The following is a 23,479-nucleotide window of genomic DNA, read 5'->3' on the forward strand; positions in this document are numbered from 1 at the left end:
ACACCTACCCCGGCTACTTAGGCTTCTCCCGCGGTCAGGGCTTCAGTAAAATGAAGAACGAGAACTTTCTCACAAAGTCCCGACCCCCTAACTCTTCGCTGCTTTAGGGCCCGACCCCGACCCCCTCCCCCACCCCTGACCCCCTTCTCCCCACCCAGCCCCCCACCCAGTGCCCCCCTACCCCGCCAGCACCCTCTTCCCCCCAGCACCCCCCTCCCCATGCACCCCGGTGAGCAGGGCAGGGGGGCAGTACCTTGACTCCATCTTTAAACCAGGCCCCGGGGCCCAGGTCGCGGGTGAGGGTGCAGGAGAGCACAGCAGGCGCCCCGTGCTGCACTTCCGTGTCAGTCAGGCCCCGAGAGAAGTGGCCCAGGGGGCCTGGAGAGACACAGAGGGAGTGTGGGGTCCGGGGACCTCCCCAAGGCCCCCCGCCCAGACCGTGGCCTGCACTGTGCCCGGGGAAGCGCCCACGTCCTGCCCGCAGAACCAGCCCCTCCATTTGCTCAGCAGGGTTTCAGCTGGTGTAGAGGACCCCGGGGTGCAAAGCGGATGAAGGCCCCCTCCCCCCGCCCTCTGAGAGACCCAGAGACCTCTGAGCCTCGCGGCCTGGAGCCCACCTGTACAAGGAGGACGAGGCTGCTCGACCCAGTCATCCCAGTCCCCCCAGACTCCCCCGACTGGAGCCTCTCCCCTGGGAGATACCCACCTCGGGCCTCCGTGGAGAAACCGCCAGTGCCAGGCTTGGATCTGGATCTGGGACTCTGGGTGGCATCCCTCCCCTGGCCAGAGATGTCTGACCTGCCCTCCAGGCCACCTCTCCTGCTGCCAAGATGAGTCGGGGGCTCCCAGCTGCGGTCTCCGGGCAGAGTCACTCCTCGGCTCTCTCTGTCCTCTCCCCACAGCGGCTGCCCCGGGCCTCTGGCCTCCTCTGCTCCCCTTCTCTTGGCTGTTCCAGCCTCCACCTCTGTCTCTCTTTGAGACCAGCTGCTGAGCTGGCCAGGCCTCCTGTCGGACCCGCCTGACTCTCCTGCTCCCCATCCCTCATGTCCCTCCAGAGCCCCAGGACCCTGGGCCTTGTCATTCTCAGCCCCAAGGGATCTGTGATGCCCCAGGGATCCCTGATGCCCCAGGGACCCTCTATCTCCTCTTTGTCCTTTGTCTAGCTGGAAGTCCAGGCTCTGGACGCCCCCTGACCTGTCCATAGAGTCCTTTCTGCCAAAAGTACCATCGAGGCCATTCCAGGCTCCCTGAGGTCCTAGATCCCCAGGTTTTCGGGGGAGGCCATTCTCCCTGTCACTAGAATCCCTCTTATCCAGGACGCCTGAGTCCCCTGGGCCAGTAGACCTGCCCCTTCCAGGACCTGAACCTTTGCTATCCAGGAACCGTGGGCCTTGACACCCGGCAGCCCCTTCTTGGCCCAGAGCACCTTTCCTGCCCCTGGAGCCCTCCAGCCCTTCATGGATCCCGCTGAAAGTGGCATCTTTCTCTTGCAGAGATCTGGAAGCTCTAGAGCCTGGGGCCTGACTCCCAGCACCTGTGCTGCCTGGGCCCAACCCCTGGTCTTCCCCGCCTGGGACCCCAGTGTGGCTTGCCCCTCGCCCACCAGCAGAACCTTCCCCAGGCATCCAGCTGCTGTCCAGAACCTGGCCTGTACCCACTGAGTCCCCCCGTGTCGCTCCCATCCCTCTGCCTCCCACCTCCCCCTGAGGTGCCAGTCCCCCCGGGCCAGCTGCTCTACCCCTGTCTGCTGTCCCTGGGCCTCCTTTCCCGAAGTCCTGCTCATGTCCAGATTCCAGAGCAGCTGCCCCTGCCCAGGTCTCGCCCTCTACTCCCCCCTGACCATCGAGAAACCCAGGAGCCCTCGAACCACCTGCCTTGTCTGCAGACCTGCCCTCCCTGCTGGGAGCCTCTCTGTCCCCACGAGATCCTGGGGTCCCAGCAGCACCTTGCCACTCTCTGACTCCTGATTTTCCCACAGAGCCAACAGCCCCCACTGCCTCAGGAACCCCTGAGGTTCCGGAGCCCCCGAGACCCTTCTTGGAGTCCTGCCCATCTGAAAGAATCTGTGGCCCTCCTTGAACTCCCAGCACGTCTGGGCCCCTTGGGCTGTCCCTACATGTTGTGCCATCTGCAGTGCCCAGCGTTCCAGCCATCCTAGAGCCCATTCCGGGTGCTGCCCCTTTCACGGGTCCCATTCCTCTGGCTTTCTCTGAACCATCCTTGGAGCTTGTGCCACCACCAGACCCCTCTGACGCTGTCCAGTACTTTGACCCGTGCCCTGTGGCTTCCTGGCTTCTGGGTCCACCCTCATATCCCAGTCCAGCCTGTGTGCCTGTTACTCCAAACTTCCCTGACCCATCTCTGTAACCCACCTCACCTTCTGACCCTATTTCTTCAGGTCCTCCTGAGCCTCCCCTATAATCTGCCTCACTTCCTGACCCCAGTCCCCTAGCAGGCCCCAAACCATCCCTATAGCCTGCTTCACTCCCTGACCCAATTACCTGAGAATCCCCCAAGCCATCACCATAACCTGCCTCACCCCCGGACCCGATTCTCCCAGGACCCGTCAAACCACCCTTATAACCTGCTTCACTCCCTATCCCCATTCTCCCAGGACCCCCTAAACCATCCCCATAGCCAGCTTCAGTCCCTGACCCCATTCTCCCAGGACCGCCCAAACCATCCTTATAACCTGCCTCACTGCCCATCCCCATTCTCCCAGGACCCCCCATACCATCCCCATAGCCGGCTTCAGCCCCTGGCCCCATTCTCCCAGGACCCCCCAAACCATCCTTAGAACCTGCCGCTCCCTCTGACCCAATTCTCCCAGGACCCCCTAAACCATCCCCATAGCCGGCTTCAGCCCCTGACCCCATTCTACCAGGACCCCCCAAACCATCCTTAGAACCTGCCACTCCCCCTGACCCCATTCTCCCAGGACCGCCCAAACCATCCTTATAACCTGCCTCACTGCCCATCCCCATTCTCCCAGGACCCCCCATACCATCCCCATAGCCGGCTTCAGCCCCTGGCCCCATTCTCCCAGGACCCTCCAAACCATCCTTAGAACCTGCCTTACCCCCTACTCCCATTCTCCCAGGACCCCCCAAACCATCTCCATAGCCTACCTCAGCCCCTGATCCCATGCTCTCAGGACCCCCAAAACCATCCTTATAACCTGCCTCACCCCCTGACCCCATTTTCCCAGGACCCCCCAAACCATCCTTATAACCTGTCTCACCCCCTGACCCCATTCTCCCAGGACCCCCCAAACCATCCTTATAACCTGCCTTACCCCCTACTCCCATTCTCCCAGGACCCCCCAAACCATCTCCATAGCCTACCTCAGCCCCTGACCCCATGCTCCCAGGACCCCCCAAACCATCCTCATAACCTGACTCACCCCCCATCCCCATTCTCCCAGGACCCCCCAAACCATCCTTAGAACCTGCCTTACCCCCTACTCCCATTCTCCCAGGACCCCCCAAACCATCTCCGCAACCTGCCTCACCCCCCATCCCCATTCTCCCAGGACCCCCCAAACCATCCTTATAACCTGTCTCACCCCCTGAGCCCATTCCCCCAGGACCCTCCAAATCATCCTTAGAACCTGCCTTACCCCCTACTCCCATTCTCCCAGGACCCCCCAAACCATCTCCGTAACCTGCCTCACCCCCCATCCCCATTCTCCCAGGACCCCCAAAACCATCCTTATAACCTGCCTCACCCCCCATCCCCATTCTCCCAGGACCCCCCAAACCATCCTTATAACCTGTCTCACCCCCTGAGCCCATTCTCCCAGGACCCTCCAAACCATCCTTAGAACCTGCCTTACCCCCTACTCCCATTCTCCCAGGACCCCCCAAACCATCTCCATAGCCTACCTCAGCCCCTGACCCCATGCTCCCAGGACCCCCCAAACCATCCTTATAACCTGACTCACCCCCCATCCCCATTCTCCCAGGACCCCCCAAACCATCCTTATAACCTGCCTCACCCCCTGACCCCATTCTCCCAGGACCCCCTAAACCATCCTTATAACCTGCCTCACTGCCCATCCCCATTCTCCCAGGACCCCCCATACCATCTCCATAGCCGGCTTCAGTCCCCGACCCCATTCTCCCAGGACCCCCTAAACCATCTTTATAACCTGCCTCACCCCCCATCCCCATTCTCCCAGGACCCCCCAAACCATCCTTATAAACTGCTTCACCCCCTGACCCCATTCTCCCAGGACCCCCCAAACCATGTTTATAACCTGCTTCACCCGCCATCCCCTCTCTCCCAGGACCCCCGAAACCATCCCCATAACCTGCTTCACCCCCCATCCCCATTCTCCCAGGACCCCCGAAACCATCCTTATACCCTGCTTCACCTCCCATCTCCATTCTCCCAGGACCCCCCAAACCATCCCCATAACTTGCCTCTCCCCCCATCCCCATTCTCCCAGGACCCCCCAAACCATCCTTATAACCTGTCTCACCCCCCATCCCCATTCTCCCAGGACCCTCCAAACCATCCTTATACCCTGCTTCACCTCCCATCTCCATTCTCCCAGGACCCCCCAAACCATCCCCATAACCTGCCTCTCCCCCCATCCCCATTCTCCCAGGACCCCCCAAACCATCCTTATAACCTGCCTCACCCCCCATCCCCATTCTCCCAGGACCCTCCAAACCATCCTTATACCCTGCTTCACCTCCCATCTCCATTCTCCCAGGACCCCCCAAACCATCCCCATAACCTGCCTCTCCCCCCATCCCCATTCTCCCAGGACCCCCCAAACCATCCTTATAACCTGCCTCACCCCCCATCCCCATTCTCCCAGGACCCCCCAAACCATCCTTATAACCTGCCTCACCCCCTGACCCCATTCTCCCAGGACCCCCTAAACCATCCCCATAACCTGCCTCATCCCCTGATCCAGTTCTTCCAGGACCCACCAAACCATCCTTATAACCTGCCTCACCCCCTGACCCCATTCTCCCAGGACCCCCGAAACCATCCCCATAACCTGCTTCACCCCCCATCCCCATTCTCCCAGGACCCCCAAAACCATCCTTATAACCTGCCTCACCCCCTGACTCCATTCTCCCAGGACCCCGTAAACCATCCTTATAACCTGCCTCACCCCCCATCCCCATTCTCCCAGGACCCCCAAAACCATCCCCATAACCTGCTTCACCCCCCATCCCCCTTCTCCCAGGACCCCCCAAACCATCCCCATAACCTGCCTCACCCCCCTTCCCCATTCTCCCAGGACCCCCCAAACCATCCCCATAACCTGCCTCACTGCCCATCCCCATTCTCCCAAGACCCCCCAAGCCATCCTTATAACCTGCCTCACCTCCTATTCCCATTCTCCCAGGACCCCCTAAACCATCCCCATAACCTGCCTCGCCCCCCATCCTCATTCTCCCCGGGCCCCCCAAACCATCCCCATAACCTGCCTCGCCCCCCATCCCCATTCTCCCTGGACCCCCCAAACCATCCTTATAACCTGCCTCACCTTCTATTCCCATTCTCCCAGGACCCCCTAAACCATCCCCATAACCTGCCTTGCCCCCCATCCCCATTCTCCCAGGACCCCCCAAACCATCCTTATAACCTGCCTCACCTTCTATTCCCATTCTCCCAGGCCCCCCCAAACCATCCCCATAACCTGCCTCGCCCCCCATCCCCATTCTCCCAGGACCCCCCAAACCATCCTTATAACCTGCCTCACTTTCTATTCCCATTCTCCCAGGACCCCCCAAACCATCCCCATAACCTGCCTTGCCCCCCATCCCCATTCTCCCAGGACCCCCCAAACCATCCTTATAACCTGCCTCACCTTCTATTCCCATTCTCCCAGGACCCCCCCAAACCATCCCCATAACCTGCCTTGCTCCCCATCCCCATTCTCCCAGGACCCCCAAAACCATCCCCATAACCTGCCTCACTGCCCATCCCCATTCTCCCAAGACCCCTCAAGCCATCCTTATCACCTATCTCACCCCCTGGCCCAGTTCTCCCAGGACCCCCCAAACCATCCCTGTGACCTGCTTCCCCCCCTGAGCCCATTCTCTCTGGAGCTCCCCAAGCCTTCCTATGGTCTACCTCGTCTACTGATCCCATTCCCCCAGAACCCCCAATACCAGTCTTATAACCTACCTCGGCGCCTGAACCCCTTCCCCCATGGTCTCCTGAGCTGTCTCTAAAGCCTGCCTCCCCCCCTGGCCCCAGCCCCCCAGACCCAAGCCCTTTTGACCCTCCTCTATAAGCTGTTCCGCTTCCAACTTGCTGAGGCCCTTGAATTCCTGGCCCACCGTAGCCTAGGGTGTCAGCAGACCCATAAGGCCCCTGGCTCCCAGAACCGTCCCCAGCATGAGGAGCGAGTGCCCTGGGGAACCTGGTACCATCCCAATGACCGGCTCCAGTGGCAGAGGCCCTAGTGCCAAGGTCCTTGCTCCCAACCCCATCATTCCCGTCGCCTCCGGCCTTCAGGTACCTCGGATCCGTGGCTCCTGCTTCACCAGAGCCATGCTCGTGGCCTCCTTTTCCAGAGGCCCCTGAGGGTCTGAAGTCCCCATAGTCTCCAGGCTGACTCCCGGGCCTTATTCTTCCAGAGACCCCCGATTCTGCCTCCGCGTGTCCCTCCCCAAGAGCCTCCGTTGTTGCAGAGACCCCATAGCCACCTCCATCCGCAGACCCTGCTGCGCCGGGACTCCCTAGGCCACCCCTGGAATGAAGCCTTCCCCGGGGGCCGCCCTCCCCCGGGCCTCTGGAGGCAGCCTCGGCCTCCGCGGGCATCCCGGAGTCACCCGCGGGCCCTCTGTCAGGGCCACCTGAGCCACTCTGGAGACGAGCAAACCTCCCCGACCCTCTTACTGCAGGCCCATCACTGTCTTTCTTTCCAGACCACGTTCCGCCAGGCACCCCCGAGCCATGCCTGTAACCACCCCCTTCCTCAGACTCTGTTCCCCCAGGTGCCCCAGAGGCAACCCCACGACCCGTGCCATCGGCAGATCCCATTTCCCCCGACACGGCCGAGGCACCGCCGTAGCCAGCGCGGTTTTCAGGGCCTGTTCGCCCAGCATACCCGAAGCCGTCGCCAAACCTCGATTCCATCCCTCCTGGGCCCCCTAAGCCGTCCTTGTCATAGCCTGTCTCACCTCTTTTCCCTCTGGGCATCCCTGATCCGTTCCCGAAATCTGGCCCAGAGCCCATTGCTCCTGGACCTCTCAGTCCGGGGTCTCCTAGGGCCTCCCCAGCCCCCAGAGCCCCCAGGCTTGGAGACCCAACTGGCCTGTGGCCTCTGCTATCCACCCCCTGACCAGACCCCATCAGTCCAGCCTCCTGGGCACCACCTGCCCCACCTTGCCCTTCTCCAGACCCCAACATGCCAGGCCGGTGGGGGGCCCCGCTTTTGCTGAGGCTGGCCCCTGTGTCATCCCAAGGACCTGTGCTCTCAGACTCCATTCTTCCAGCACCCGCTGCTCCCCGCTGACCTGCTGGCCAGCCTTGGGAATACTGGAAGCTTCCAGAGCCACCCCCTGCCTCACCCCAGCCCCCCGCTGTCTCCTGGCCTTCCCTTCCCCCGAGCCCCTGTAGGCCCTTTTCCCAGCCCCCGGGGCCTCCTGGGCCTACAGGGCTGCTCTGGTAGCCGTCCCTCCCGCCCGCTGACCTCCCTGGGCCTTGATCGGCTGCCTGTAGCCACTCCTCAGCTTTGGCCTCAGGCCCCCCTTGTCCCAGGAAGAACTTTCCGCTACCAGGCTTTGAGGGCTCCTGGGAGTTCTTTCCTACAGATCTCTGCCCTCGAGATTCCTCAGGCTCCCACAAGCCCCCTGCTTCCCCATCATCAGCACCTCTGCCTGCCCGAGGGCCCCAGGACGCAGGGCCTAGGCCTATCTTGGAGCTAGAAGCTCTCTCTCCGGGATACGCCCGGGCCCCAGGACCACCTGGCCCACTGCTGTCCCCAGCTCCCGCCGGGCCGGTCCCACTGCCCCACACTGTCCTTGTGGCTCCTTTCTGTCTTTCCCTGCTCGGGTCCCCCCCTCCCTCCACCCCACCCAGGCTCCCTGCCGGCAAAATCTCCATCACTTCCTCTTCTGACCAAGAGCCCCCAGGACCAGACTGGGATCCCCTCGGGGCTGTCTCTCCTCTCCCAGGTCCCAAAGGAGCACTGCAGAGTCGGTCCTGGCCATGCCTGTGCAGGGGACTCCCATGGTCCTCTCTGGACTCCATTCCTTCCCGGCTGCTCTGCAGTCCTCCCACCTGAGGGTGCCTGGACTCGGCCTCCCAGCCTCCTGCCAGCCTCCCGCATCTGTCCCCATCACTGTCTCTGCTGAGATCTTGCTGTTGACCTTCCACGAGGCCCCACCCTGATTCCACGCCCTCTCCCTGTAGATAGGGGCTCCCGGGAAGGCTTCGGCCCCAGCCTCCCTCTGCGTGGAGCTGATTTTCCCCAGAGGGAGTGGCCATGCCTCTGTCTGCTTCCAGAAAGCCCTTTCTGGCCTGCCCAGGGTCCCAGGCTGAGCCATCTGTCCCATCACTCCCTATCAGGGAGTAGCCATGTCCACCGAGGCCACCTGTCTCAGGGCCAGCTGTGAGTGGCAGCCCAGAAGCAGGTCCAGCCCCATTGAGGTAGCCCTCCAGGGGGCCCTGCTCTCTGAGTTCCCCACCCTCGCCACTGAAGCTTCTGGAATCTCCTGCTTCTGAGGCCCGGGCCCTTCGTGCTTGCAGCTGATGGTCAGCCCTTGTGGGCAGAAGGCTTTTATCCTTTCCAGCTTTGGTGAGAGGTCAATGCCCCCATAGAGAGACAAAAGAAAAGACCCGTTAAATCAGGCCAAGGCACCTGTCTGACCCCAACTGCTTTGCATGACCCTTAGTTTCCCCAGTAGAGCAAAGCTGACCATCTCAGAAGGAAGCCAGGGCGTGCCAGCCCATTGATAGATGAATCCTATCAGCACCTCCCCCAGCCCTGTACCCACAACCACCCTGCCCCACTATGTGGCTCATAAGTACTTTTGGAGAAAAATACATAACCTAAAACTCACGAGGTTATCAAACCGCCATGACCAGTTACATGATTTTTAAAAGGTCTGTGTGCCCCACCGTCTGCCTTACAAATGCCCACTTTATAGGTGCCTGGGATGACCTTGAGCCCAAATCCCTAGGGGGGGTTGAGGGAGCTCTTTGGCCTGACCCAGGGACTTCTCGTCCTACTGAACCTGGGCCAAGCCCTGGCCAGGACCCTCAGGCCCTTGGATCTGCGCCCACAGAGGAATCGCGGAAGCCCAGCGGAGCACACGTCCCAGAGGAGGACTGGGCTGGCTGGGCAGGGCCAGCATCGCAGTGGGGCAGGGACAGGTCTCAGGAGCCTTTCTCATTCTCAGAGGGAAGAATCATCTCAAGCGAATGACTGGCCCAAGAAGCCCCTGGCCCTGGCCTCTTTCGTGTCCCCCCCACCCCCCGCCCCGGCCCTGAGTCTTGCCTTGGTACGGACAGGGAAAGACAGAGGGATGAACCACTCACCACCTCCAACCACCAGCCAGGCGCTAGAGCCGTGGAACCCAGTGCTCAGCGAGTAGGGGCCCATGTCTGAGACACGGACTCCCTTTACCACCAGCCGGTGGGTCAGCTCGTCGGGGGACACAGACACTTCGTATCTGTCGCTGGGCTGGAGCGGCCGGTGCCGGAAGCTCCAGGCGGCGTGGGGGCAGGGGCTGGAGAGAGTGCACTCGAAGACCGCATCACCCTGCTCTTCACAGTGGGCCTCGGCCAGCGGGACCACCACTCTGGAGGGGATGGCTGTCGGGGAAGCGGGAACGGGGGCGTCAGCTTGGCAGCCTGGCACGGCGTGAGCTGACACAGCGGAGCGGGGAGCTCAGAGGCCCAGGTCCTGACCGGCTCAGCCACAAACGTCCTGTGCCACCTTGGGCAGGTCACCTCCCCGCCAGGTGACACTTCCCAGCATAAAGCGGGAGGTGATCGTGAGGTTATGAGCAGTGAGCCTGTCCTTGGCTCTGGAAGTCTGTAATCCTAAACCCAGAGATGATGTCTGGGGGGACGAGATGGGGACGTGAAGGAAACCAACAAGCTGATGGCTGCGGCGCCGCGCACGTTCTCTCCTCGGTCCTCTGACCACCGCCAACACAGGTAATGCTCTTCCCTTCCCCAAGTAAGGAAACCCGGCCTGCCCCGACCAAGAGGCAGCTCGGTCAGGGCCCCCTCCCGGGATGGCTGACTCCAAAGCCCCTGTCCCTCTCCCCTCGACCCATGTCGAGCCATGCCTGTAACCACCCCCTTCCTCAGACTCTGTTCCCCCAGGTGCCCCAGAGGCAACCCCACGACCCGTGCCATCGGCAGATTTCTCAGCCTCTCAAAGCCCCGTCCGGGCGGGCGTTCCAGGCCTGGAGATCTCATGCCCTCCTTCTTCCCCAACCTTGATTTAGAGCCATGTTCTTTACATCCCAACTGCTCAAAGCTTGCTTCCCCGGCCTGTCCTCCCAGGAGGGCTCTGGAGCGGGCAAGTGCTCTGGGGGTGGGGTTAACACTCACGCAATGGGACAGAGAGAGAGGAGGCCGGGACCCAGGTGGGGAGGGTGCATGGGAGGCAGGGAGGGAAGGCTGCCATAGCACCTGGGTGGAGCTTCTTGCTGGGGAGTGTGGGAGTGGGAGGTGAGAGTCTGCATCTGAAAGGACCCAATGTGGACATGATTGGTGGCTCCGAAGGGCCATGGCTGGGACATTGTACGCCTGGGGCTGGAACTGGGGCAGCCCAGCTCAGCACCAAGAGAGCACCGACCTCGGACCAAGACTTTGGGAAAGCAGAGATCATTTCACTGTAAGCACCCGGCTGTGCATTCCTCTCCCTTACAGTCTTGGGGAGGGGGGTTGCAAAGCACATTTAGCTCCACCCCGCCATGGCACCGACATGGGCCCCACTCCTAACGGATCTCCACTCTAACTTCTCCTGTGGGCGGGGGGGGGGGGCACCCACCGCTAGCATCCAGTTCGGTGGAGAAGATTTGCACATCCTCCACCTTGACCTGGTAAATGCCAGCATCCTCGAGGTGCAGGTCCCGGATCTGGAATTGGTAGCGCTTCCCCAGCCGCCGCAGGGAGTGCTTGGTCTGGTTGTCAAAGCCGTAGGGGACCATCTCACCATCCTGAGACCGATAAAGGAAGACGGGGGTTCAGAGCTGCAGTGGGTCCCCGGCACCTCCTGCCCCAACCCCACTCGGGCAGGTTTCTCCCACGGACCCAGGCACCAGACAACATATTGCTGGAACCCCACAGGGGCTGGGGAGGGGGTCGGGGGCTGGGGCAGAGAGCAGGGCTCAGAGGCCTTGAGAGCACGGAGTGTGCGTGAAGGCATCCGTGCCCTGGGAGTGTCCCTGGCTCTTACATGGAGTAAATCATCTGCAGGTGTCACACAAGAGACACCTGAGAGGGAGACCTCAGCTCAAACGGAATAGAGCAACCACCCAAGCAGCCCCGGGGGTTCCCAGGGCACAGGGAGGCAACACCAAGGGTCCCCATTCAATGTGCTGGTCGCCAGCACATTCATTGTCGGAGGGAACAGGAGATTTGTGCCCTATCACGTGTCTTCGGGCCTCTAGGAGACCCGGTAATCCACGCCCACGCCACGTCAGCTAGAGCCCAGCCCGGATAGATTTGCCACTTGCCAGAGATGAGCAATAACCCTCGGTTGCCTACTGTGGGCCGGGCACTGCTTTAGGTACTTGGGGACATCAGGGACTAAAACAAAGATTCCTACCACCCCCCTCCCCAGGGAGCTAAAATTCTACAAGGGACACAGACAAATGACAAATATCACAAGCAGATAAAATAACGTAGATTAGAAAGGAATAGAATTAGGGAGGGAAGGAAAGAGAGAGGAGGATACAGACTCAGGAACACAGGATGGGGCTTGGGGGACTGGCAGTGTCACCACGGGGTGGTCAGGGAATTAGCCGTGTGGGCATTGGGGAAGATCAGGCCAGGCAGCAGGACCAGCTAGAGCAAAGAAACGGATGCTGGGCTGGGTGGGGGGGGGGGGGGATGCACTTTCTCCCGCCCCCCCACCCCCCACCCCCTGCCTGGCTAGAGAACCTGGTTGCTCCATGAGAGGTGAGAGGACTCTGTGAAATGTCTACACCAAGTTGGACCTCACTCCATCCAGGAACTCCAGGGGACACAGGACTCACCATCGGTGTATTTGAGTTGCTCCCAGAGGGGAATCCACGGGACCCACAGCTCCCCCCCCAACCCTGGGACCTGCAGCATCCCTGCAGCGTCACTGCACCCCGATCCCTCCCTCCTCAATGACTCCTCCTGCCTCACCTTACACAGGTAAATGTTGCTCCCGGAATACTTGAGATCCAGCTCCAGATCAAATGTTGCAACGCCCTCCTTGCTGACCCTGATGTGTCTCAGGTTGGAGACGGCATTAACGTACTAGGGAAGACAACCCCACCGGGGAGCTCTTTGAGCTCTCTCTTCGGGGCACTCCAAACCCTCAGAGCCCAGGTCCCCAGGTCCCACTCAAGCATGCATTTGCCCATTATACAGGTGGGAAGAAATTTTCCAAGATGAGACATCAGGTCAGGAAGTCAAGTGGGAAAGAGCCCCAGGTGTCCGGGTTCTCTGACAACATGGCAGGGCCTTTCTGTTCATACGCTGTTCCAGCCAACAAAAATTAGTTGAGCCCCTAAAGTGTGCAAAGCCCTATGTTAAGGCAGTGAGAAAGCTCGGAGGACAGAAAACTGAGTCCCGGGACGTTGGATGAGCCACCTTCAAGGTGATAAAATACTATTTTCAAGATGATGAACACTCATTGTTTTGCATCTCCAGAAGACAAATTAGACTAATTAGACAAATTAGACTAGTTAGGTTAGACCCGGGAAGGAACTTCCTATACGGTTTATAGGACACTGGGATAAGTGGGCAACTGTGAGATCCCCTCCACTGGAAGCCTTTAGAAATAATACAGGTATCCAAGGCCTGGGGATGATGACAGCTGACGGGAAGCCCTTGCCAGGTGACAGGCGCGAAGCTAAGCGCTTCAAGTACATTCTCTCATTCATCGTCTCCTAAGAGGCAGGTACAACGATAACACCCATTTTACAGACAAGGAGACCAAGATGGGGAGGCCGTAACTTCCCCAATGCCCCAGGGGTTAGTAAGTATCTGAGCCAGATTTCAAAGCCAAAACGTTGACTGGAGGGCCTGGGTCCTCGGCCACACACAGCACGGGAGCTGGACGAGGGCAGGCCCCGAGCTAGGCCGCGCTCCAGGGCTGCGGCCCGGGCCAGGGTACCTTTGCCACCTTGTCCTCGTGCTCCTTGCGCATCTCCTGCAGCTTGCGCAGCATGCCCCGGTAGTCCACGATGCCGTACTTCAGGCAGATCCGCTCGTAGTCCTTGCGGTCGGCCGTCATCAGAAGCTGCCACACCTGCTGCAGGTCCACCTTCTTCTTGGGAGGCGGGGCCCTGGGGAGTAGGGTGGGCAGGTCAGAGGCCAGGGGAGCCCCAGGGGCTGGTCCCTTGGGCCCGGCACCCCCCCGCCAAAGAGGCTGTGGGGAGCTTCTGCACTAGAAGAAAGGGACGGGGGTGCTGGGCTCTGGGACTGACCACTGTTGGGACACGATGGACCTAGAGATGGGCAGGGGTCGCCTTCACCCCACAGTGCAAACTTCCAGAGGAAAAACTCTGCTCCTAATACCTTGTATTGTGGATTTTTGAGAAGGATGGTGTGCAGATTATTCTGTTAGTTTAACACTGTAAAAAAAATCATCGTCCAGGTGGAGCACCCCATTTTACATATGAGTAAATTTCCACCCAGAGAGGAGAGATGATTAATTCAAGGACATAGAGCTTAAAGGCAACAGAACCACCAGGTCAGCTCTCTTCCTTCCTCCCCTTGGCTACCTGCAGTCTAGCTTCCTAGCCGTTGGACAGGAGAGCTGAGCCCCGCTGGTTTATGGATGTAGCTGGGGACCCTTCAGCCCTACTCCTGGACAGGCCCAGACCCACCTCCTCTTCAGGAGACTTCGGCAGTCCAACAGCTCCTTCTTGAAGTCTAGAAAAAGAGCAGGAATGAGGCCCCAAGCCCAGGGTGGGATTCCAGCGGGCTAATGCAGGGCTTTTCTGCAGCAGTGGGGGTGGGGTGGGCAATTGTAGGCGCTGTGGACCATGGCTGACAACCAAGCTGTGGACTGGTGATGATCCATAAGGTGCTGGTAGGGGCTTGGTCAAGTAGGGAGCCCCAGGCGAGGAGTAGCCCATTCCCCAAAGCCCAAGAAGATGTCTGGCAACCCTTCCACCTACCCTCCTGGGTTTCCTTGTGCCTCTTCCGACTCTTCCGAAAGCCAACTGGACCATCAGGAGGAGGAGGGAATTCATGTGGACAGATAGGGAGAGAAGTGAGACACACTGATGGCCTTCCTGAGAACCAGCTGAGTGCCAGGGCCCGGTCCGCCCGACTGTCCACAAGGGCAAGAGCTCAGCAAGAGCGATGAGCAGGGCGGAGGGTCTGTGCATCACAGGCTTCGATACCCAGAGCCCTAGCATGACCAAGGTGGAGCTGACCTGGTTATCATTGCACGCGGAGGGGGCCCGCTGACAGGTCTGCAGGGCAGGGGGTAGCAGAATGAGCGCTGTGACCGTAGCTGGCTGGTACTTGCCTTCCCAGCTTCCCTTGCCACCAGGAGTGGCTGTGTGACATGGTCTGGCCAGTGAGATGTAAGCGCAAGTCTCCAAGGAGTTTCTGGGAAAGCTTTTGCTTTCTTGGTAAAAGGTCCAGATGTACCTGGGGCCACCTATTTCCCCTTCTCCCCCCCCCCCCCTTGCAGGTGGATTCAGTTTGGATCTGCAACAGCCATCTTATGACCGTGAGGCTACGAGCCAACGTCTTCAGGTGGCAGCGCGGTGGGACAGGAAGAGCCTGGCTGTCCCGTGACAGCCCTGAGCTGCAGCTTGAGCCTTGGACTCCAACATAGGACTCTTATCATGTGACATAACCAAGTGTCTTTATTTCCTGGGCTATTCGTAGTAGGGTTTTCTGTTACTCGTGGGCAAAAGCATAACCAATTGAAGGACTAGATTTGCTTTTCTCAAGAGACGTGTACCTTCCTGTTATCGTATGTCAACAATTAATTTAAAATCTGGAAACACGGTGCAGGCCAAAACAGACAAACAACCCCCGCCCCACACATGTCTGGGAAAGGATCTGGCCTTCCTACGACCTGTCTGCCCCCTCCCACGGGGGCCTGTACCAAGTATCCTTTGTACCTTGGAGAAACCGGGGCCCAGAGAAGAAAACGAAGCCCACTGAAGCAGTTAGCAGAAGGTTCAGGACCAGAAACCAAGCTCCAGGTCCTGCCCTCATTCCACGGGGTTAAGAGAATATCATTCAGAGCATCTGCAGCGGGGCATCTGCTGAGTGTGCGGCTTTTAAACCACATGCAGAGTTGGCATGTAAGTGGCTGAAGCCAAGGGCCCTGGCACCGGGTAGGACAGCAGCCTTGCTGTCCCTCTCTCCTTTCACCTCACCGGCTGCCCAGCCTCTGGGGCCTCTGAGGGCTCTCTGAGGAGAAAGCCAGGGTCAGCACCCCAAGCAGCGATGAGACAGGAGGACGGCAGGGGGACGAGCCCACCTTCGATGACCAGGAGCCTGGTGGCGCACGTGGCCTCTCCGTACACGTTCACTGCGGTACAGCGGTACAGGTCTGTGTCCTCGCCCGTCAGCTTGTTGATCTGCAGGGGGGCCAAGGCCAGGGGAACAGGACTAGCACCCCCCCCTTCCTCCACTTGCTAAAACACGGCGAGAGGTTTATCCAGATGAGTAAGACGCAGCCCTCTCCTTGTAGAGCTCACGGTCTTCGTCAAGAAAGTCAGACCCCAAAACAAAAAACTGGATCATGACAGAGAGCAGGTGTACCATTGGCAGGTAGTGGGACAACGCTGGGTGGGGCGGCTCTTCAACAGCAGAGGCAACGGGATGTAGCAGAAAGAGCTGGCTTTTTCGGGTCAGATGGGCCTGGGCCTGCATATCCTCTCTGCCATGTGTTATGGGCTAGGGGACCTCGGGGAAATTACCTAACCTCTCTGAACCTTAGCTCCTTATAAGGTGGGGGTAACGATGCCTCGAAAAGAAGTGGATGGTCAGGAGTAATCATATAATCTCTGTCAAATGTTTAGCCCGAGGATCAGGCCCAGCACATAGTAGGTGCTCAGTGACCGGTAGCTCTAACTATTGCCAACACCGGCCAGCATGGACGGAGCGCTCACTAGAGCGCAGGCGCTGGCTGGACACTCTACATAAACTTCTCATATTCATGACACCGTAAAGCGAGTACTGTTGTTCTCCCCCATGTAACAGATGAGTACGGAGTACGAAGGAAGGAACTTTCCAGGGCCAAGGTGGCTTCCTATGCCAGAAATCAGACTCCAGAGCTTGAGTCCGTAAGCTCCAGCCTCTCCACCTGTCAGGTTGTCAGCAGAGGTACCTGCGCGCCCGCCAGGCCCACCCCTGGCTCGGGCACCTGGAGCCACAGGACATTGCTGAGTGCACTCAACCCCAACTGGGAACATCTCCTACTGCTCTGGGCCGTTGGAGGCCGCCAAGGGGACCTTCAAGGGGACAGGGAGAGACACGGAGACCTGGGTCGGGGGAGAGCTGCAGATCTGACCTGTAGCACGTGCTCCTTGCTGCCAGGGGCAGAGGAGATCTGGTACTTGCTGGAGTTGCTGAGGGCCCCTTGGGTGCTCTCCCAGTGAACCTCCGGTCTGGGCTCCCCGCACACCACGGCCCGAAGGATGGCATTTTTCCCTGTGGTAGGAAAAAGGTGGTCAAAGGATTGGCGGCTTGGGCAGGCCCAACCGTATGCTTTACTGAGGCTTTAATGTGTTGTTTTCACGGCTCTAGGCATTCCAACTGTCCATTCCAAGAAGGGTGACAGGCCATGGTGCCCTGACTGAAGGACTCGTAAGATGCCAGGCGGCGAGCAGCAGTTATCAAGCACCCAGAGACAAATCCCCACCTGGCCTCTACATCGCGGAGTATGGGCTCCTTGAGGCCAAGATGCGGCTGGACTGCCCATGGTGGAAGGAGAGGCAGGCAGGGCTTGGGGTGGAAGAGTGTGTTTCTCTGCAAGTGGGTGAGGGAGAAGTCTAAAGGACTCTCCGAGGACTGGGAAGGGGATGCACCTTTGCCGGGGGCGGGGGGTCCCATGTCTACCCTCGAGGCGGGATGATCCTGAGACACAGGGTTCCGGCCTCACAAAAGAGCCCAAGCCCCATCTTTGGCATGGAAGGCTGGAGCTGCCTACCCTCGGGAATCTCTTGGGCTCCCACCAGGAACCCCTCCACTGGGAGCAGCGCAGTTAAGACCCAAGGGCCCTTCCCAGTGATGACAGACAATCTCTCATGACCTCGTTGAGTGGGGACATAGAGTCAGACTTAGAAAAATAAGGCGCCGTGCTTTCTTTTATACCACGATGACGTCAACTGAAAGGTACTGTAGGAACCCGTGATGGGGAAAGAATGCCCAATTCTCACTCCTTCCCCCAGAGGCCTTTGCTCCCATTACTTTCCTGGGCACTTTTCTCACGCGGCCCAAATGAACCTCATTTTAACAGTGTCTACAGCGGCTGCTCAGAGGCTGGGAGAGAGGAGGGGGCGAGGGAACACCACCACCTCTCCTGCTCCCCAGTTTGCATCGCCCACCCTGGTTCCCGGATCTTTCTTGCTTCAGCATATCATAGTACGTCTTCACTCCCCACGCCCGTTCTGCCCCTCATGTCCCTGGACCTTCTGGGGACCCGCACAGGCAGGCACCCCCCAAACAGAGGGAGACACGGTGTGGCCTGGTGCTGGGCGTGGGGGCTGGGAGGCAGGCTGTGACACCCTCAGCAGCTGCCCTCCTGGGGCTCACCCTCCTGCAGCGCCATGGGGACGGGCTTCTGCTGGAAGTCTGGTGTGCTGCAGCCTTCGGGGATCTCGTCCACCAGCTGCCGGATGCTCACCCCATGAAGGGAAGACTTCTTGGCGGGCTTCCCTGGAGACGGTGGGGGAAAGCGAGATGAGCCCTCCCTACTCTTCCTCAAGGATGGCCCTTGAACACAATGGGGCCCTGACGCGCATGCACCCAAGGAACGTGGGCCCCCCCCCCTCACTATCCCACCACTGGGCAGGATTGTGTCTCAGAGCTTCAGCCCGTGAGCAGGGCTTTGCGACTTTCTAGTGGAATCAGGCAGTGTGAATGGAGCCCCTGGGCAGTAGGCAGGGGGCTCCCAGGGCCTGGCAGCGTCACCGCGGTCAAGCTGGAGAAAGGAGAATGGGAAGGGGCTCCGTGGGGGGCTGTGCACGCTTCATTTAGGAAAACAAGGTAAAACCCACAGTTACGACTGGTAAAAACAAAGATATGGGTGAGTTCTGCAAATCTCTGAGCCTCCTCCTACCCTCGCCCACCCCCCCTCCTCGCATTGGAAGCGCCAGGGAGGGACGAGGGCAGGGAGGGGGTCAGCTCGTCTCTCACCTGCCATGGTGCAGGTGCCTCCTCCGTTACTGGGCGCCGCGGCTGATCTCCTGGGGACAGAGACAGAACGGCTGAGGGAGGTGCAGGCCGCTCTTCCTGCCACGCCCGCCCCGTGGGTGCCCGGCCCGTCTCTGGCAGGGGAGCTGGGCGCAGCCGCCTAACCCCACCCGCAGCACTGATCGGCGTCCTTCGAGTCACGAGGGGCAAAGCCGGCTTCCGGGACACAGGGCAGGGTGGGCGGGTGCCCGCTTGCACCCTTCCCGGGTCACCGAGCCCCCGGGCCGAACCTGCCACCTGTGCGGGTGGTGGCCTTTGGGGGGTCCCCGGGCCCCAGGGCCCCCCGGCGGCTGGGGCTCAGCCTCCCCAGACTTCAGTTGATGCTCAGCCATGTGCAGCGGCCTCCCGGGGGGCGGGGGGCGGCTTTCCAGGGATGTGTGGGGCCTTGGCTCTGTCCCAGCTCGGGGCTGCCCAGCAGCGCCCCGCAGGCTCTGCCCCCGCCGCAACCAACTGGGACCCTTCTATCACCAGGTCTGGGGAAATCCCCTCGCTGGCTGCTCCCCGCTGTCTGCGCGGCCTGGCAGGCGCCTCATAAATCCATCTGCCCCTCGGGCGGCCCGTGAGTTACGGCGTCAGGTGAGCGCAGGGCCTGCGCCTGTGCCCCGCGCGCCTGCATCCCGGGCCCATCCTGCGCGGGCCCAAGGCCAGCGGCTTCCATTTTGAGGCCGGGTTGGCTGCCCGGGAGCCTCGTGTTCCGGACGGGGTCACGGGAGAGCACCTGCCCCCACCCACGGGTTTCACAACCGCCCACCCGCTGCCACCGCCCGCCCCACCGCCCGCCCCAGGTGGCCCCCACGGCCGCCCCGGGCACTGGAATGCCAGGCGCGCCAGCCGCGTTCTGGGGCGGTCACCCGGCGGGCTGCGCGGTGGCGGCGGCGGGGGTGGCCACGGGGAGCCCCCCCCACCCGCAGACGGCAGCTGACCACGCGGGTGGGGGCCCGCGGGGGGCTGCGGGGGGCTGCGGGGGGGCCCGCGGGGGGCTGCGGAGGCTGCGGGGGGGGCTGCGGAGGGCTGGAGGAGGCTGGAGGGGGCTGGAGGGCGCTGCGCGGGGCCTGCGGGGGGCTGCGGGGGGCTGGAGGGGGCTGGAGGGGACTGCCGGGGGGCTGCGGAGGCCTGCGAGGGGCTGCGGGGGGGCTGGAGGGGGCTGCGGGAGGGGCTGCGGGGGGCTGCGGGGGGCTGGAGGGGGCTGCGCGGGGCCTGCGGGGGGCTGCGGGGGGCTGGAGGGGGCTGGAGGGGACTGCCGGGGGGCTGCGGAGGCCTGCGAGGGGCTGCGGGGGGGGCTGGAGGGGGCTGCGGGAGGGGCTGCGGGGGGCTGCGGGGGGCTGGAGGGGGCTGCGCGGGGCCTGCGGGGGGCTGCGGGGGGCTGGAGGGGGCTGGAGGGGACTGCCGGGGGGCTGCGGAGGCCTGCGAGGGGCTGCGGGGGGGCTGGAGGGGGCTGCGGGAGGGGCTGCGGAGGGCTGCGGAGGGGGCCCGCGGGGGGCTGGAGGGGGCTGCGAAGGGTTGCAGGGGGCTGGAGGGAGCTGGAGGGGACTGCGGCGGGGCCTGCGGGGGGCTGGCGGGAGTTGCGGGGGGGGGGGGGGGGGCGGGCTGCGGAGGGCTGCGGAGACTGCGGAGGGCTGCAGGGGGCTGGAGGGGACTGCAGGGGGCTGGAGGGAGGTGGAGGGGACTGCGGGGGCCTGCGTGGGGCGGTGCTGCGGGGTCCTGTGAGGGGGCCTACAGGGGGCTGCAGGGTCCGTGGGGGGCTGCGGGGGGCCTGTGGGAGGGCTGCAGGATCAGCGGAAGGCTGCTGGGGCCTGTGAGGGGGCCTACGGGGGGCTACGGGGCTCTGTGAGGGGGCCTGCAGGGGCCGCGGGGGGGCTGCGGAGGCCTGTGGGGGGGGGGCTACAGGATCAGTGGAGGGCTGCTGGGGCCTGTGAGGGGGCCTACGGGGGTCTGCGGGGGTCTGCGGGGGATGTGGGGGGACTGCGGGAGCCGCGGAGGCCTGCAGGACCTGTGGGAGGGCTGTGCGGGGGCTGCAGGATCAGCAGAGGGCTGCTGGGGCCTGTGAGGGGGACTACAGGGGACTGCGGGGTCCGGGGGGACTGCGGGGGCTGCTGGGGTGTGGGAGCCTGCGGGGCCTGTGGGAGGGCTGCGGGGGGGTGCTGCGGGGTCTGCGGGGGCCTGCGGTGGGGCTCTGGGGTCCACGGGAGCCTGCCGGGGGTCTGCAGAAGGCCTGCGGGGGCTCTGGAGTCCGCAGGGACTGCGGGGGGCTTCGAGGTCCGTGGGATCCTGTGGGGGGGGGCCTGCAGGAGCCTGCGTCCCACCCCCCGCAGGTCCTGGGCACCTGCAGTGACTTGGAACTTAGCCCGACACCTGGCTGTCCCCTTGGTCGTCCTCCCAGCCTCGTGGCTCTCAGGCGCCCCGCCTGCCCCCCCACTCCTAAAGCGCACTGCCCACCCCGCTGCTCCCCCCCCTTGTGTCCACAGGCCCCAGCTGAGAAGGGACAGAGAAGCACTCCAGACAGGAATTTAGGGGCCTGATGTGAAGCCACCTTGACCCCCAGATCTCTGCTCTCTTCAGGAAGCCAGATCCGGGGCAAGGTTAGTGACCAGTGGGGTGAGAGATGGGCTGGGTTGGAGGGTTGGAGGGTTGGAGGGTAGGGGGATGTGGTTTCCATCAGAGGGAGTGGGAAGGAAGTGAATTCTCTCCTCATGGTTCCTTCCCTCTTTTGAGAAGAAATCCCAATTTTTCTCAGCACCAAACAGCAGTCGCGTCCTCACTCAGCCTGTCCCGTCACGACTCTGGGCCCTGGCGCCCCGGGCAGTGGTCCCCGTCTCCCCAGGCCCCCAGGCCCCCAGCCCCCGCCCCACCTGCCCCTCCGGGCAGCTGCTGCCCCCCCCTTCCAAACTGGTAGGGTTGAGGCAGGAAGAGCCGAGTGGGGTTTGTCTCAACTGCTTTGACCAGGTTATTAATCAAGATGGAACAAGTCCCAGGCCAGAGGTCCTTATTCTGGACGGCTAGCCAGGTGTCTAACCTGGTCATCCTTCCACACACTAAGCCAAACTGTGCCTGGAAGACCCCAGCCAGGACAGAACGCTGGACAGGACTTGCTGAAATTGTCTCTTCCAAATATCCTGGAGTCATTTAGAGGGTACTGTGCGTGCACCCATGGGGCTGTGCCTCATGCCCACCGCTGCCCCTTCCTGAGTAGAAAGGTTAGAGAGCATTCCCGCATCTCTCCTTCTGCCCTGCTCTGCCCTGGGTGGGTAGCTGGGTGCACGGTGCCCACTTACCTGGGTACCCTGCCCACGTCCAGCCTCCTGAGTGCTCCCTCCTCCCTGTTCCCGCTGCTGCACACTGCCGGGGGCTCTGAATGGACTGCTGGTGGACGGGCAGTGCCGGGAGCAGATGTAGGTCACCGCGGACTCCCCAGGCTCCTCGGCCCCTCCCACTGCCCGCCTCCGGCCTCCTGCTCCAGCCCAGGCTTGGCAGGACAGCCCCCCTCGGCGGCGGTTAATGCCCTAGCCTCTGAGGAGGTCAGAGATGGAAGGGTCCTGTGACATTAGCTCATCCAACTCCTCGGTTTGCAAAGCTGGGAGCTCTTAACTAGTGGCGTGGTTAAGTTTGTTCCACATCGCCTCATTTAGATGACCCTTTTTAGCAGGGATGGGGTACTTCATCCAAAGCCCTAATTTTGCAGCTAAGCTGATCCCTTGAGACCCTTGACATCATAAGTCACACAAATACATAAAGCCACTGCCCTCTTGGGAATCACAACTCAGAGCAGCAGCGTACAGGCAACAGGTTTTGGGAACCACACAGAAGAGCAAGATCCCAAAGGCTCTACTGTGGGGGTGCACTCTCCTGCTAGAGTGGGGCAGGAGGAGACCCTGGAAGCCATGCAGCCAGGAGGCCTTCTTGGGGAAGGTGAGCTTTCTCGGGATAGAAAGGGGGGCGGGGGCTCGGCAGATGGTTGGGTTTTTGAGGACGTGTGGATGGAAGATGGGAAGTGGGGACAGGATAGCTGCTAATAGGTTTTCTTAAGGAGAGTGAAGGGGAAGCAAAACTCAGGAGATGAGATGAGAAGGTCACCCGGTCGGCTTCAAAGGGAGACCCCTGGGTACTTACACGGACTCATTAGCACACGAGCACACTGCCAGTTGTGTCAGAGCCACCTCCGCATGTGTTCTGAGAAGGGAGGTGTTTGACCCCTTCCACTCTGGGGTGTGTGCATGCACAAGTGTGGGTGTGTGTGCGCGTGTGCATCTATTTGTGTGTTCCCCTGTGTGTCTCTCACCCTAGGTGTCAGAGGCTGGTGTTTCATTTATTCAGTAAGTGTGTGTTGAACGCCTACCCTGTGTCGGGTCCTGGGTCTGGCACTGTGTTAGGCGCTGGGAACATAAAGGAAGGGAAGCAAAGGACCAGGCCTCCTTCTCGTGGAGCTTACAGTCTAACGGGTCAGACGCGGGCCGATTAGCCAGTTCTACAAACTGCAGCATGTGCTCCGAGGGAACCAGTAGAGGGCCGGTAGAGCTGGAGCTGGGAGCCCTGGGGCGGGAGGCCATGAGCGGAGCGTGTGGACAGGTGGGCTTGAGAAGCCGTTGGAGAATTTTGATCTCTGTCCTAAGGGCTATTGAGGTTTGTTTAAGTTGAAAGAGAGACAGGATCCAGTTTGCAGTTTTAGAAACTCCCTCTGGTGCAGGTAGAAAGGAATGGGGGAGAGTGGAAGTGGGAGGCAGGAGTTCAGCTCCCAGGAGCCTGGTCCAATAAAGCCAAGGTGTTCTTTCTGATGATAGGGGCCCTGGGCTCCAGGGGGCCTTCTGAGCCACAATGCTCCAGCGTCCCAGGAGGGGAAGAGGGAGGTTGGGAACATGGCCCATACACAGCCCTTCAGCATATTAGGTGCCTCCATGGCCCT

The 23,479-nt window shown here is 61.3% G+C and overlaps 1 protein-coding gene across 1 annotated transcript in view; it reads right to left on the reverse strand.

Moving 5' to 3' along the window:
- The window catches only part of IGFN1 (immunoglobulin like and fibronectin type III domain containing 1), a 34,431-nt gene extending 11,305 nt beyond the window's left edge, over window positions 1-23,126 (reverse strand). Inside the window, exons 1-17 of the mRNA XM_038541735.1 lie at window positions 23,009-23,126; window positions 20,972-21,054; window positions 17,923-18,031; window positions 16,679-16,818; window positions 15,644-15,743; window positions 14,316-14,360; window positions 14,022-14,067; window positions 13,307-13,478; window positions 12,331-12,444; window positions 10,985-11,153; window positions 9,520-9,792; window positions 5,997-8,768; window positions 5,273-5,620; window positions 4,870-4,972; window positions 2,531-4,335; window positions 707-2,476; window positions 254-378 (exon numbers count right to left, since the gene is read on the reverse strand). Coding sequence (XP_038397663.1) covers window positions 254-378; window positions 707-2,476; window positions 2,531-4,335; window positions 4,870-4,972; window positions 5,273-5,620; window positions 5,997-8,768; window positions 9,520-9,792; window positions 10,985-11,153; window positions 12,331-12,444; window positions 13,307-13,478; window positions 14,022-14,067; window positions 14,316-14,360; window positions 15,644-15,743; window positions 16,679-16,818; window positions 17,923-18,031; window positions 20,972-21,054; window positions 23,009-23,126 — 8,292 coding nt within the window. The remainder of the gene's footprint in view (window positions 1-253; window positions 379-706; window positions 2,477-2,530; window positions 4,336-4,869; window positions 4,973-5,272; window positions 5,621-5,996; window positions 8,769-9,519; window positions 9,793-10,984; window positions 11,154-12,330; window positions 12,445-13,306; window positions 13,479-14,021; window positions 14,068-14,315; window positions 14,361-15,643; window positions 15,744-16,678; window positions 16,819-17,922; window positions 18,032-20,971; window positions 21,055-23,008) is intronic.
- Window positions 23,127-23,479: the final 353 nt, after the last annotated feature.

This window comes from Canis lupus, chromosome 7 (assembly GCF_011100685.1).
Source record: "Canis lupus familiaris isolate Mischka breed German Shepherd chromosome 7, alternate assembly UU_Cfam_GSD_1.0, whole genome shotgun sequence".
NCBI classification, from domain to species: Eukaryota; Metazoa; Chordata; class Mammalia; order Carnivora; family Canidae; genus Canis; species Canis lupus.